General features: G+C 37.5%; 2 protein-coding genes across 2 annotated transcripts in view; one reads left to right on the top strand and one right to left on the bottom strand.

Annotated features, from left to right (window-relative positions):
- Nucleotides 1–7,845, top strand: part of plekhh2 (pleckstrin homology domain containing, family H (with MyTH4 domain) member 2) — a 50,962-nt gene extending 43,117 nt beyond the window's left edge. The window contains exons 20-30 of the mRNA XM_065297335.2: nt 21–200; nt 1,650–1,747; nt 1,835–2,012; nt 2,399–2,554; nt 2,639–2,736; nt 2,815–2,956; nt 3,908–4,053; nt 4,143–4,272; nt 5,534–5,620; nt 5,712–5,855; nt 6,179–7,845. Coding sequence (XP_065153407.1) covers nt 21–200; nt 1,650–1,747; nt 1,835–2,012; nt 2,399–2,554; nt 2,639–2,736; nt 2,815–2,956; nt 3,908–4,053; nt 4,143–4,272; nt 5,534–5,620; nt 5,712–5,855; nt 6,179–6,364 — 1,545 coding nt within the window. The 3' untranslated portion in view covers nt 6,365–7,845. The remainder of the gene's footprint in view (nt 1–20; nt 201–1,649; nt 1,748–1,834; nt 2,013–2,398; nt 2,555–2,638; nt 2,737–2,814; nt 2,957–3,907; nt 4,054–4,142; nt 4,273–5,533; nt 5,621–5,711; nt 5,856–6,178) is intronic.
- Nucleotides 7,846–10,206: 2,361 nt separating this feature from the next.
- Nucleotides 10,207–13,158, bottom strand: epcam (epithelial cell adhesion molecule). Its single transcript, XM_065297334.1, has 10 exons — nt 13,004–13,158; nt 12,789–12,858; nt 12,328–12,429; nt 11,982–12,240; nt 11,773–11,838; nt 11,454–11,517; nt 11,022–11,120; nt 10,743–10,940; nt 10,610–10,654; nt 10,207–10,520 (listed from the first exon to the last, which is right to left on the bottom strand). The coding sequence occupies exons 2-10, from the start codon at nt 12,844–12,846 to the stop codon at nt 10,494–10,496; spliced, it is 918 nt and encodes a 305-aa protein (XP_065153406.1). The 5' UTR covers nt 12,847–12,858; nt 13,004–13,158; the 3' UTR covers nt 10,207–10,493.
- Nucleotides 13,159–15,957: the final 2,799 nt, after the last annotated feature.

Here is a 15,957-nt window from a genome sequence, read left to right as displayed (position 1 = left end):
AGATCTTTCTCCTTCAACAGACATGTCAGCTCTTCATTAATGTCGCCATTGACACTCCAGCCATAGATTATCATGTGACTCTTGCCCAATGTGCTCTGCAAGTGTGTCTGACCCATCCGGAGCTGCAGACTGAAATCTACTGTCAGCTTATTAAACAAACTCGCAGGAGACAACCGCACGGACAGCCAGGACCACTGCAGGTTAGAGGCTAAAATCGAATCACATATTGTACCAAAACACAAAAATGTAGTGGTGGGTGAAAGTCTTTGCTCCATTCTCCAAACAGTGCAACTTACAAGGCCCGACATGTTCAGTAGTGGCCGACAGTGATGGAAATTGTTGCTATGTATTTGAATATTGAATGGATTAAAACATTTGCATTGTTGTGTTTGGAGTAAAAACTGAAGCTCAGCTATGAGAAGATATAAAGGGGACATATCATGAAAATCTGACTTTTTTATGTTTAAGTCCTATAATTGGGTCTCCAGTGCTTCTATCAAATGTGTAAAAGAATAACCCAGTAACTTAGTATTGGTAAACCATTCTCTGCAAGCATGTGAACAAATAGGTAATTGAAATGTGGCTCCCCTTGTGATGTCAGAAAGGGATAATACTGCCCCTTAGTCTGCACTATCCAACCACGGCACTGCCCTAGTGCAGAGATCAGCTCATTTGCATTTTAAAGGACACACCCTGAAAACGGCACATTTTTGCTCACACCTATAGGGTGGCAATTTTAACATAAAAATTATAAATTATCTATATGGTATTTTGAGCTAAAACTTCACATATGTACTCTGGGGACACCAAAGATTTATTTAACATGTTTAAAAAAAGTCTTGGCAAAACAATTGGACAAAATTCATAAAGACCCCAGTAGTCAGTGTCAGTTGTCATGTTTTATTACATGCGAGTTGTTTGACTTTCTATGCATTTTTCATATATTCGAATAAATCCCAGACTTTACACTGTGGTTTGCGTTTTTGCCAAATTATTTGTCAAACAAATACCTTAAAGTCAGTGTTTTTTGTATATTTTGAACCATACACCTAATATATTGATGGTTCAATCGAACCCAAGAGGCCTTAACAACAAATATTGTTCACTCAAAAAAAAAGCGTTGGGCCAGAAGGGGTCAAACCCAGCCGTTGAGTTAAATTAACCCAGAAAATGTTTATATTTGACCAAAACAATGGGTTGAAACAACCCTGAATAGGTTAAATTACATCACGGCGGGTTGGGTTCATCCATTTTTGACCCAGCGCTGGGTTAAACATAATCAAGTATTTTTTTAGTGTGCGCAAATTTTCCCCCTTGGCCTTGGACATCACTTTTGACCACTACTGTACATAAAGTATACAAATAATGTACAAAATGTACACAATACAGATATTCACACATATAAATGTAAAGAATATACACACACATAAATAGACATTATATAGTATATACACAATATCATATTTGTACAATACAGTTTAAACAGGGTATAGACACACATTATGTAAATGCACACAAAACAGTACACTTTTGTTGTTGATGTCCACAAGGGGGAGTCTTTGCATTTATGTTTGAAACTCAACTTGGGATCAAAGCCACAAAGGGACGCCGACTCGTTGTTTACATTTTCTCTATTCTTGCCTACCCAGGGGTGGCAGTTTCTGTCTTTGTGCGTCGGTCTCTTTCTGCCCACACATCCCATTCTTTGGCTTCTGCAGCTGCATCTTAAGCGGCATGGAGATATGAGGTAGAAAACCCAAATCACACAGCATTCCGTGCACTTCCCAAGAATCCCATCCCACACCTTTAACACAGAGTTCTGCATTGTTCCCAGGACAGAAATGGGAAAGTATGCCATCTATTGCCAGCGTTCGCTGGAACGGACGCAGCAGAAAGGTGAACGGCAAGCTCGTTCTTCACGTATGGAGATCCTGTCCATCCTTCTAAGGAACCCTTATCATCACTCCCTACCCTTCAGCGTGCCCGTGCACTTCCTTAACAACACTTACCAGGTTTATGCAAAACAGCTTGACGTACAACACCTGTGAAAGAGAATTTGTTTATGTTATGAAGGACTAAGTTCAAGCTGTTTACATTACAAATGAAACAGAAAGCATTTAGCATAGATCTCAGCTTAACTGTGAATATACATTAAAACTTAAACATACATCACTAAATATTTACATTTGTTCTCCTGTGGCTCAATTGGTTGAGCATTTTAATGTTGCAGGAAGGAACATGTTGTAGGTTTAATAGGAAATTCCTAGTGATTTACTGCCAATGCAAAAATGTAATGTTAAGTGTTATTGGAAAGACAGAGTAGGTGTGTCCAGCGTAACAAAGATTATGATCTTCCATCTGTACTGATACTTTTGTATTGTCTGCCCTCACGTGCCAGGTTGTTGGTTTTGATGCTTCAACCACAGTGGAGGAATTTCAGAGCCGTCTGAACCAGGAGACGGGCGTGAGAAAGACCGGCCACTCTGGTTTTAGTCTTTATTCGGACGACCCCACTGGCAGAGACTTTGAACACTGTCTACAGGGAAACCTGAAGGTTAAGCACAAACCCATACTCGTACATTAATGCATTCTTCAAACTCTACTTCGTTACTGTAGAATCAATGTTGTGCGTCCTCAGATTTGTGACATTATTGCAAAGTGGGAGCAGGCGGCTAAGGAGCATCACGCAGGCAAATCTGAGAACAGCAGGACGATCAAACTCACATATAAGAACAGGTGGAGTAGAGAATAGGACTGTGAGCTTTAACAGGAAGGTAACTTGTTTGCATCTGACTTCCAGATTGTTCCCTGTAGGTTATATTTCTCACAGCAGATGAGAGGAGAGACTGAGAGAGAGCGTTTCCTGCTGGCTTACCAGACAAATGAAGAAATAACAGCAGGTCATTTTCCTGTAAACAAAGAGCTTGCTTTAGAGATGGCCGCTCTGCTTGCACAGGTATAGTTCACGGCTGTGTGATTGTTAAATCGCTTCCCTGCCAAAGACGAGTTTTTACGTCAACCCATATTTTACACTAGATGGCACTTTTACCCACCTAAAACTAAAACTCTGTGTATATTTTGATCATCGTTCTGAATCTGATCTCTAACATAAGTTCTTACAAAAATGCAGTTATCTCAGCAATAATATTCACCATAGTATCACAAGTTAAATTACTTAATTTAAAGGAAAACACCACCCTTCTTCAATATTTTACTATGTTCTTACCTCAACTTAGACAAATGAATACATACCTATCTTTTTTCAATGCGTGCACTTAATCTTTGTACAGTGTGTCGTGAATGTGTTAGCATTTAGCCTAGCACCATTCATTCCTTAGGATCCAAACAGGGATGAATTTAGAAGCCACCAAACACTTCCATGTTTTACATGTAGTGGTTACACAAGTAAGTATGGTGGCACAAAATAAAACGTAGCGATTTTTAAGCGGATAAAAATAAGAACTATATTGTATGGCAGAAGAGCACTTTGTTTGCAGTCTTTCGACCTCAGGCGCAATAATATTGACGGAAGATTAAGCGAGAGGAGGAGTAGTCAGGAGTGATGTTATAGCGCACAAGGTCGAAGTGCTGCAAACTAAGTGCTCATCCGCCATACAATATAGTTCTCATTTTTAAATAGAGAAAACATGGAAGTGTTTGGTGGCTTCTAAATTCATCCCTGTTTGGCTCCTAAGGAATTAATGGGGCTAGGCTAAATGCTAACACATTCACGACGCACTGTACAAGATTAAGTGTTGGCATTGAAAAAATATAGGTATGTATTAATTTGTCTAAGTTGAGGTAAGAATTTAGAAAAAAAAATTTAAACGGTGGTGTTTTCCTTTAAATTATTATAAAAAATTTATGGAAACACTTAGCAGCATGCTGTTGCATTTGTATCACACAGGTGGAGTTTGGGGACTTTGAACGTCCATTTTCTAGTCCGGGTGGTTCGGGAACCGGACAGACTAAGTCTAAGCAGACCCTGAAGCAAGTTTTTGAGCGCTTCTTCCCAAAGCATTACAGACACGCCTGTACTGAAGAGCAGATGGGGTATCTACAGTGCCTCCAGTGACAAACTATTATATAGACCCAGTCTATCTGTTTGTAGTTGATACTTACTGATGTTATTATAATCACAGGCAGTTAATGCAGAGGCTGTCCATCCGCTGGGCATCTCTGAGGGGTCGAAGTTCCTCTGAGTGCATACGAATCTACCTGACCGTAGCTCGGAAGTGGACATTGTTTGGAGCGAAACTATTTGAGGCTGAGGTGAGATTTAAGGATACAGTACGTTACTTGATAATGATCTTTCACATACAGATTAAAGTGTTGTCAAAACAATCCCCTGTTCACATGGATCCACGATGCATGCCAGGCCAGTAGTTAGCGATGACATGTAATACACATGTTTCTACAGTAGCCCAAAATGAACAAACTGTTTGACAGAGCGCGTTTCGTCCTGTGCTGGCTACAATATGCATTTTGAAATTGAGGGGTGTGCTTTTGGTTGCAATTTGCAATTCATCCCACCAGTACATACCGCTAAAATTGGCGTTTTTCTGCCCTCAAAATGCCATTGTCATGTAAATAAACAGCTAAACAAATAAAAAGTTTTTTGCTTTTTGTTGATGATAATGTTTTATGTGCATATACATAAAAATAAGACTTAAAGGAACAGTATGTAGGATTGTGGCCAAAACTGGTATTGCAATCACAAAACGTGTGGCTGAAACTGGTGCTGCAATCACACAGCTGGTGGCCAATATACCAAACGACAACATAAACATCAGTTGAGGGCTGCAACTCCACTTTTTAAATGACAATATCCTGGCCGGACTGGTGTTGTCAGTGATATAAGTATTTGAAATAAAAATGATTTCTTAATGTCTAGTGACATTTCAGGGCCATTTAATGATTAATTGATATAAATTTCTTACATACTGTTCCTTTAAAGGGAGTACCCCCACCCCCATCTAGTGGTGAAATTGTATTTTGCATTCAAACGAACAGTGCTCTCAAGCACCTCGCCTTTCCAAATGCGTGTCGCAACTACGGTAGCCGTTATGTAACCACTGTTTTACTTGTCCGTGTCAGCTGGTTCACGTGTTCTGAATGAAAACGCGTTGTGTAAACACGTTGGTAGGCTAGTGCTTTTTGTCCCTCTCTGCTATTATAGTTTATCAATATGCCGAAACGACATGGAAGCGTCCTTGGACTTAACCCGTTCAATGTAAGTAAAGAGAAGAAATTCAAAGCTTACAAAGAAAAGTCAGATCATTGGCAGAGCTCATTTGACACCAATGATGACATATTTATGAATAAACATATTGATTTTGATTAATAAAACACTTAAAATCATACTTACTGTCCCTTTAAGGCTGGAAGTACTTTTTCGACTTTTTGAATGATTTTTAAGTGCAGGTTAACTGCTTCAATTACATCAATGAACTAAAAATAAATTCACAACAATAGACACTTTTATTTCCAACTATAATTTATTTAGTAACTGAACTTTGGTCCTGTACTGTAGCCTGTTTCTCCAGTTCTGCAACACAACACACGTGTTTGGCTGGCAGTACATGAAAATGGAGTTAGCGTACTGGAGTTCAACTCAATAGTAAGTAAACATGGTGGTCTTTAATCTTTCACATTATTCAAATTATTTTAAATGTTATTAAAGAGCGACGTTGACCTTCTCTGTTATCTAGAAAGTTCTAGCATCTTACCCTCATAAAAACATTGTGACGTTTGGAGCGTCGGCTCAGGATTTTATGCTGGTAGTAGCTCTGGGATCTGGGACATCCAAAGACAAGCCCACAGAGAAACATTTGTTTGCTATGGACACCTGTAAGGTAAGTACAGCATACTGATTTTACAAATATTTAATTTCTACCACAGATAAAAACTGTGGAAAATGTGACCCTAAAGTGTGATGCTATGAAGTCTGAATCTGATGATGAGATTAGGCATCAAAGTTTGATTTCACTTTAATTTCAATCTTTGACATGGCCTTACTTAGTAAATATTACTGATATCAATGTAATGTTATTTACATTATGTAGGATGATTTCATGTAACAACAGTATATCATTAACACTGTAAATACAACAAAATGCATTGATGTTACAGAACAGAGTACAGTATTATAGCACTTGTTTGTTTCCCTGTTGTTCAGCTTCGAGACCTGGCACTGCTCATTGCCAGCTATGTTAACAGCGCCCAACAGCAAAAATCAGCAGCCCACCATCTATCTGCTCCAGCCTTGATGCTCGTCCAGTCTGGAGAGCTGAAGAGCAAAGAATCAAGAAGCAAATCTCCACCAGCGGCCTGCAGACCCAGCAAAGCCCCCACCTTGCTTTAATACACACACCGGTGGAGTTTTGGTGTTCTTATGGACTGTGTCTCCATTGGTGCTGGGTTAGGGTTAGAGGTCTTTCCCAGTTTTTGGATGATGGCCTCCTAGAAATTCCCAGAATGCACTCCAAGGATCAGTGTAGGGCTGGGCGATACTGACCAAATCATACTGATCAGTCATTTTGGGTTTAAATGACGATACAATAAATATCTTCATTTTCTAAAAGGTGGAATAAACGTCTACATGCAAGTCAAAGCTTCGTGTGAGATAACACAATCATTTTTATTGTTTGGAAATATACAGCTGTACAACATGTGAGATGCTTGTGTCTGACATCAGTGTGCATTTCTGCCAGAGCTTCTGTTGCAAAGGAGGGTGATATTAAACCATATCGATATAGACGGTATTGTCTCATCTCAAACTCAATATACTGCCCAGCCCTAGATCAGTGTGCTTTGTCTGCTAAGTATATTTACATTATGGAAATGAAATCATATTCTTCAGTCTTCCAAAATTACATGCATTTTTCATAATGAAGCTGTGTATTTTAACAGCTACAGCAAATATTGATGTATGACGATGAAGTATATCAGTACAATAATGTGTCCTCTGGATTTTTTTATGGATTTTTATGTAACAAGAAAGTTGATTCTTGTTAGATTCTCAAACAAAGTTGTTTCAATCATCTTAAATTTAAGGCAGTACATTAAATACTACCTTCATAAATATATTTTACTATTTAAATATATTCTTTCTACTTCAAAATAATAAAAATATGATTTTATTTTAATTATGCTAATGTGAATTATGTAAATAATAGGGAATTTGATATTTTTATGGGTGAAATTTGACTCGCATGGGGCAGGTTCCACGTGATTCACCCAAATTTACAACATTATATAAAAATTCAAACAGATGAACTAGTTTACTGATGCCTGAGGCAAGTAATATATTCATATGAACTCAAAACACTAACCAAACACACTTTTTATTTATCATATTTAGTACACTTAATCTACTTTATAAATTTTTGTAGTTTACTCAATTTTTGTGATCAGGACTGAGCAGTGCTTTAGTTTAAGCTCCCATTTCCACGGGCCATTGAATTATCATGTTCATATAGAGTGAAAACACGATGGGATTACGATAAAATTGGAAGTCTGTTGTAACCCATCATTATTTAACCTTCCGGCATTCCCACGTTCCATGGAATATCGTCACGTTCATGTACAAGCATGTAGAGTGAGTACGTGATGGAATTGTGATGAAACCGGAAGTTTGTTGTAATCTAAACAGATGCTTGTGATGTGATACTGTCCTTACAAAATGGCTGTGGTGTGCTTATTATCCAGCATTACAAAATTATTAATTACATGTGTTTGTTTGTTGGAAAAGGGACCCTGTAATAGATGATGTCAACAAAAATGTATTTATTTAATTCTTATATATTTTAAATAATAAACATTCAACATGCTATCAAAATAAAAGTGTATCATTTTTATTAAATACATATTGGCGCATGAAGTACTTATGATGAGAAAGTACTTTAGTGACGTGATTATAATACTGTGCATACAGATTATAATCAAATATTTCAATATTTATAATTGATAGTGAGAGGTTTTATTGTAGCTCATGTGTTTAAGCCTAGCTCTCAATGTTTGTTTGTTATCTAATTTATTTATAGTCTAATCCTGCAAGCTTTTTGGCATATTACTCAAATGTTTTATGTTGGTTCTCATGTGTCCTACTAGTTCCCAATCAACTGGAATTAAACAACAGGTGTCTGTTTCCCGTTCCCCTTATTCTTTAATTTGGAGAAGAGCACTTTGTTCCTCTGACAGATTTCCTATACTACAACTAAACGTTACACTGAACCAGATCTGTTTTATAAACTACTCTGGTATGTTGTACGAAAGCATTTGCCCTACAGTTCAGACGGTAACCAAACAAGTTTAGTCATCCGTTGATCTCTTTCTGTGCTAACCAGAAGCACTGACTCATAAAAGCAAAAATGCAGAGTGGGGACTTACAAAGTGTAAACATGATCTAAATACAGAATAACTCATTTAAAAAAAACAAAGGGATTTTGTGTAACACATTACAATAAGGTTGCTCATTTATTAATCATAGTTCATGTTTATTTGTACAATTAGCCAACAAATGCATTTTTATCTGTCAAATCAAAATCAAAAAGTTGTTAATGCATAACGAACTAACATGAATGAACAACTGTATTGGCATTAACTGTAACAGCTATTAGGCTTGGTTTTACAGACAAGGCTTAGCTGAAGTCAGGACTAGGCCTTAGCTAAATTATGATGTTTAGACATCTTTAGGAAAAGATGTTGCTGGTGTATATCTTGAGAGAAATCAATGGCACTGGCTTATTTTAAAATCTGTCAATCCAAGTTATTTCCAGTTGAGATGGCCCAAATATGTTTGTAAAACCAAGGGTTAATAGTTTATAAATAAGTGTAGGCCTACTGTGTTGTTCTTATACAACCTACAGGTTTTGCTTTACTGTCTATAGTCACATAGGTTGGAGTATCGTCGATAGTGTGCACCGAAACACAGATGAGAAATGTCCTTTTCTACCATGACCCACACTCATCTGATAGGCTTTGTCATCTAGTCCCTCCTTTTTTGCCATGGAAACACAAAGACTGTGTGACTACGGACTCAGGTGCTAGTGCGGTTGGGGGAGGGCTAAACGTGATCCACCCAAACCTGTCCGAACTAGTCTGAGATACAAATGCTTCGGGCAATTCTGGGAAAACCACTGGATAAACTCATCAACAAAGCAATGAGAAAGAGACCCAGAGAGCAAAATAAGGGAGTGCCAACCGAGCTTTGTTGGGATTTTTCAGGTGAAACACCAAGAGTCTGAGTCATTCGACTAAAATATACTTTAAAGCTCTCAAGGCCAAACATTTGCTCTATTTAATCCATAAATGCTTGTGGTACATGAATCACAGATACCTGGTTTTAAATAACATTTCCTTTTTGCTATAATTTAAAGTCAAATTTAACTCTTTCAATTTGATGAAAATGGTTCGTAAACACACCTACTGAAAATTCCCATTCATTTGGTGAGGGAATGCATTACATAAGTTACTAAGAAGTTGGTCATTCATTAATATCCACTTTAAACTTTAACACATCAACCGAAGTTTCAGAGCAAACATAGTTCACAAAAGGTGGTTGTGATCTTCTTTAGACCTGTGCTTTAGTCATAGCAAGATGATTGTGACATTGTTGTTGCCCGAAACTCGAGCAACAGGTCTGACCTGTATTACAAAGAGCTAATGCGCTCGACTCTCGTTTAATTATTAGTCCTATGCTGTGCACGCGTACGGTCAGCTGCTTTGTTAATGAACAGTCCCTTTGTCTAAGAAACGGTTAAAGAATTAAAAAAAGTCTATTTACAGGTTTGGAGGAGGATATAAACTAGATATAGGTTTAAAAAGAAAGATGTTACTTAAATGAAACCCCACCATAAGTATTCTTAATATAACCTTGACTTGCACAGGCCAAACCTTTTCATACAATGAATTGTACATAATACTTTGGTAGATTAACAAGCAAAACCTACTCTGCCTGAACTGAGCTTTCACCATACAAGTAAACCTTATTCAAATCTTTGTGGTTAAAAAAAAAAAAACACACACAGGTGTGGCTCCAACATTTCCTGCTTGCTTCAGTTGAAAGAATATAAAGACATCACTAGACGGTCTGCATTTCAAAGGGTATTAAGTCATACTTTGAATAGCATACAGTAAACTAGAAATACCAAATGGTATATACGCTTTAAAACAAAATCCTTAAGTACCTCTCAATAGACAAAGTTGGAATTTAAAACAACTTTTATTAAAAACAAACTTACAAGTTAAACACAAACTGTACAGTTAAAATATTGATCCAATTGAAGAGCCCTCATTAAATAGCAAAACAGTAACACGCCATTTAAAAACAGTAACAGTGAAACGCCATTTAAAAACTGTACTACGCACGTAACAGACTTATTTACCCCCTATATGAAAAGGTTACAAGCAAAATGTACAGCAGGTCTATGCATCAGCGCAGGACACGTCCCAGTGCTGGACTCAAGTAGTTCATGTGTGTGATTACAAGCTTAAGACATGGTCTCCATCTCTCTGGGCTGCAAAAAAATAAAATGAACATTGAAATGCTTGAAAGTAGATGTCAAATAATTATACAAAAATAGAGAATAACAGAAGGAAAACCAACCTGTGCTTTACTGTATTTGGTCTTGTCTCGTCGATTGAGGAAGATCTAGAGAACAGAGAGGAACCATTGTTACACTTACGCAGAAGTGCATTTTTAAATGACAAGAACAATTCACAAGCATTTGAGTGCTTACCAGAACAAGAACTCCTGCGATGACGATCAGACTGACCACCACAATAACAGCAATTACACCGCCGGTCAGCTTCTTCATGGTGAAAGTGGGTGGCACTGCATCTACATAGTACACCAGGACGTTCTCCATGGACACCTTAGTTCCCTCAACACTGAGCTCGAAGGGTTGCTCTTTAGAGTACAGGGGGAGAACTTTGATCTGTAAAACAATGGCAAAACATTAAATACAAAACATTAAAACCCAAGCATTAGATTGTGAACTGCAGCCAGTGATTCTTACATCCTTCTCCATGTAATAGGAAATGAGGGCCAGGTCAAGTTTCTTATCCGCCTTGTCTTTTTCAACATCCACAACAATAGTGCGGCCAGCTTTGTCATACTGGAGAAAGAAAGAGATGTTAGAGTCTGTAGATATGCAGTAAACTGGGTGCATTTGCAAGGATGAGATTTTAAACAAGCACTTAATTGGGTGGTTTCCTGGAAAGGGATTAGCTTAAAACAGGACTAGGCCTTAGTTTAATTAAGAAATATAACTAGTTTAAAAAAACATGCCTTAATAAAAACATTACCTGTGTGCATTTTGAGGCAAAACAAAGGGCATTGGTGTATTTTAAGATATGTCAGTGCAAGTTGTTTTCAGTTTGGACAGCTCTTACATTTATTTTAGTCTAGGACTAGTCTAATCCCTGTCCGGGAAACCGCCTCTTTATACCTGAACGTCTTTCACAAGTCCCTTATCCAACTGGTAACGTTGTTGGAAAGCACTTTCGATACCACTGCAAGGGAGAAACAGAACAATCACTTTTTGCAATGCCGTGGCCCAACAGCAAGACCCAAGATATTACTCAATTCATGAATTTGTATAAAAAGTCACTCATTGTTCAGACTTCACTGAACACAAATGGACATTTAGTACAAAAAAAAAGAAACCACTGCCATTTTAAGTGGAATTCAGGCATTAAATATCACCTTGTGTGTTTTACAGAAAGCCAGATTTGAAACTAGATGGCTTTTTTAAATTATTAACATACGTTCTAAGCTTGGTGGCATCCAAAGCTCCAACTACTTCTTTGTGCTTCATTTCAAGACGAACCCAACTGAAAGACAGACAGACAAGGCAGTGTCAAACCATTTTTAGTTCCCACAAAACATTTCCTACAAACAACCGCACACCTTAAACCACACAACTCTGGGTGTGCCAGGCAATATTTGTATTTTGTTGGCAACAAGGCATACTCACTAGGTCTCCACAGGCTCACACTTGATGTTTTTGTCTCCTTTATCACTTCTGCGTACACCGGCACTGTTGACGCACCAGCACTCATCGGTGCCGTTACACTGCTTAGCCTTGAACTTTCCATCATTCTCACATTCTGGGTCATAGATGCCATCATTGTCAACAAACGCAGTCTCTACTGGCTTGCCACCAATTGATCGAGTGCTCTGGCCTGTCCTGGCACGATGCATTTCCGCTTTCATAAGGTAGCACTTGGGGATTACTGTGGGGGGACACTGAACTTTAGTACACTTCCAAAAAAAAATAAAAAAAAAAATAGACCCATTTTAAAACGATTAGGGAAACTTACACTTTGTGCAGTCAATATTCTGGGTGTTATCCACACCAAGCTGAAGCGTGCAAGTGCACGGATTACCATCACACTTCGCCCATTTCATAGTCGGACATTCACCTGTGTAAGTAGATTGACATGAAATTACTTTAAGCATACGGTGAGTCGATTTAACAAGCTGTATTTGTTGGACAAGCAGGTGTTGTAAGTACACACAACCAGCCCGCAGAGAGTCCTTCCCATCCCCCTACATACTGAACCACACCCAGGATCTCATTGTTTTTTTATTTCCCAACTATTTTGCTTAACAATAATAAATAAAAATTTACGACTGTTGCTTATCGCATAGACACACTTAAAATTACTTGCCATATAATACATTAAAACACTTTAGACAAGAAAGTAGTTATTCAAAAAAAAAAAAAAAAAAAAAAAAAAAAAAAAAAAAAAAAAAAAAAAAATGAAATAGGCCTACTTACACTGTGAGGCAACCAGACCCACAAACGTTCCAACAAGCAGGGCGATTAAAACCTTCATCGCGGATATTAACTAGAAAAAACAAAGCAAATGGTTTTGGTGTTAAAATCACTCCGTTTGTAAAACTCGCGCGCACACCGTAAACTCCACAATCGTGGACGCACGTCTTTAACTGTTTAGTCTTTAATATCAGGCTTAAACTCTGAGATCCTCTTACCCAAAACAGTCCTTAGAAATACGAATAAAATCCAACCAAAGCAATAGTTCGCGAATGCTGAGCTTATTCCTGAAGGCAATCCGCCAAACGACTGAACTAAACTCCACAGGTGACAAATTATGTATACCTGCTTGAGTAAAGTGACGTCAGGTGGACTCAGGATGTGGGCGGGGTTAACTCTCAAACAGTCTCACCTTTTTTCCTCTCGGACCATATTTGGTAGAAGCATGTGACGCATCGAAATTCTCTTACTCCATTTTGTAAATGTAAACCACTAAACATTTTCGATTGAAATACATCACATGCAAATTGTGATACCTGACAGGTGAAACTGCAGGAAACTGTGTGTAGGTGTTTACCGGTGACACACAAACACTTTACTGAAAGTGAAAATGGCAATCTGCTGTGACAAAGTATCATTTTATTTATATATGTAGCCAAGGCCGTAACCATACATTGAACACTTGGGGGACTAAAACAATCAAAAATCAGGGGGATGTTATTAAATTAAAAACATCAAGTATTGGTTAATAATTATTTAGGGGGCATGTCACAGCCCTGTATGTAGCCTACATATGCTTGTAAATATTTATTAGTAAACTTGCGGTGTAAACACTTGAAAGGTATCAGGATTTATTACAAGATTGTGGTCAGTAAGGGGGTATTTCATGTTACAGGTAAAGTAATTCAATACTATCTCTCTCGCTGTGTCTGTCTGTCTCTCTGGGAATGCATTAAAAACCAGGTGAACAAGTTTGGACAAAAGTGGCCCAACCCCCAACCTCTATTTTTCTGAACGTCTTTCAGTCAGGAAATTGTGATAGTATGCTCAGGTGTTTTGAATTTAAACCAATTTTTAAGTTGTATAATTTGGCTTATATTAAATTGTGGACTATTCCAGTGTGCATAGGCCGCAGGTATCATGCTGATGATCTAATGAGAAGCGTAGCACTGTCAAATCTAAGCAATTTGGGAAATGGACACACCCTCCATGACTGATACCATAACAACATCGAAACTGATGTCATACTCTCTGCAGTGTAGTAGTATCTCTAAGTGTAACAACAACAATTTGATATTATTATTATTTATTTAAGACATAAGTATGATTTTTAGACTCTATTATGGTAGATGATAAGGGAAACAAACTCACTTGATTCCCTAAGTGTGTTTCATGTAAGGGACTGTAAGGGAATCTCAAGGTGCGTTCCATTCGACCGTAAGTGGACTGCGAAGTGGACTTCACAGGGTATTTCGCCATCTTAAGTGAGATTCCAATCCGAAGGGAGCGAACATGTTCAGTTCGAAGGGCACTGCGCACGGCATAGGGAATCAGGGAACATCGATACATCACTTCACAGGAAGTGGAGAGCGATAATCACCCAACTGTCATTGCGCGCATCACGTGATCACCCGTCGGAACGGTCAGACCGCTATGCAATTATATGACAAGCGTTTAAAAACACATATATACACATAGTTAACCAAAGTTTAAAGTTTACTTTCATATTTGCATGACAGTTACAGCAGGGCTTCAATTCTGTTAATAGTCAAGTAATAGCAGCAATAGTCAATTAAAGTGTATAATAAACATACGTTTTTCATTACGTAGTACTCAATGTTTTTTTTATTGTATAGTGTACATATTTGAAATGTGATAGTAAATAAAAATTAAAATATGAATGTAGTCCTATATATATTTATGTTATATCAATCTGCGCGACCCCGTCGTTGACTTTCTTTGATGACGTTTGCAGGCCGTTCCAAATGAGCGGTTATTGTCCGTGAAGTCCACTTCAACTGATATACCGTGCTCAGGGAGTAGGGAGCAGTGAACACTCCGCAGGGACCCTGTCGAATGGAACGCACCTTCAGTCTTACTTGGTATAAAATAATTTAAACTAAAATAAATAAATAGAGGGAAATAAAAAAAATCACAAGTGTAGACTGCAGTTAACTTATTTATTATCTTTCCATACAAAATGACCTCAAGATTAAATTGTTGAGTGGTCTTCATTAATATATACACAGCTATATTTGTAGCAATACCCAAATACATTGTATAGGTCAAGAGGTTTTTTTTATCATTAGAATATGAGGTAAAATCTAATTCTAATAAAAATCATTAGAATATTAGGAAAAAGATTGTGTTCAATGAGAAATTTTACAAGATATTTTGTAAATTTCCTACCGTAAATATATTAAAAACGTATTAATCATTACTAATATGTGTTGCTTAAGACTTCATTTGAACAACTTTAAATGTGATTTTCTCAATATTTTGATTATTTGGCACCCTCAGATTCCAGATGTTCAAATAGCTCAAATATTGTCCTATCCTAACAAACCATACATCAATGTCAAGTTTATTTATTCAGCTTTCAGATAATGTATAAATCTTAATTTAAAAGAGTTTACCCTTATGACTGATTTTGTGACCCAGGGTCACATATCTCCACTTGATGGCACTCTTGCATGTCTGTTTTTTCTTAAAGGTACTGTGCTTCAGGAGCGCCACTTGACAAACTGATACAACATTGTCTGAGACAACATAGCAACGAAACACAATCTATAAAGCAGTTTGCATGTTTAAGGCCACTGTAAAAATATGGCGGCATGAAATGGCAACTTCCATGTAAGGAGACCCGCAGTGTATAGATAAAAATAACTCATTGTAAGGTAATAAAAACAATACAGTTCATTATGTAAGGTCTTAGTACACCACTTATAATGTATACATGTATATTATATTGCATATCTGTCAAGAGATCCTTTTAAAAGTTACACAATGCACCTTTAAAATAATATTTCATGTGTCATACTTGTGGCCCCACCCTGTCTTCGTAGTAAATTCTTCAGGAAAACTGACAAACAGATACTATGTCTTTATAGTTTATGATGTAATTGAACAGTTTTTGTATTTTGCTTTAAATGGGACATTTCACAAGACTTTT

Source organism: Paramisgurnus dabryanus, chromosome 20, assembly GCF_030506205.2.
Source record: "Paramisgurnus dabryanus chromosome 20, PD_genome_1.1, whole genome shotgun sequence".
NCBI classification, from domain to species: domain Eukaryota; kingdom Metazoa; phylum Chordata; class Actinopteri; order Cypriniformes; family Cobitidae; genus Paramisgurnus; species Paramisgurnus dabryanus.
This window is presented reverse-complemented; position numbering and strand designations above follow the sequence as displayed.

Bases quoted from the DNA above. Each gene is read 5' to 3' on its own strand.
- epcam (XM_065297334.1), bottom strand. From the start codon at position 12,846: ATGAAGGTTTTAATCGCCCTGCTTGTTGGAACGTTTGTGGGTCTGGTT. The intron at 10,941-11,021 runs GTAAGAATCACT...ATTGTTTTACAG, and splicing joins CCTATTACATGGAGAAGGAT to ATCAAAGTTCTCCCCCTGTA. The intron at 10,655-10,742 runs GTAAGCACTCAA...TCTGTTCTCTAG, and splicing joins TCGCAGGAGTTCTTGTTCTG to ATCTTCCTCAATCGACGAGA.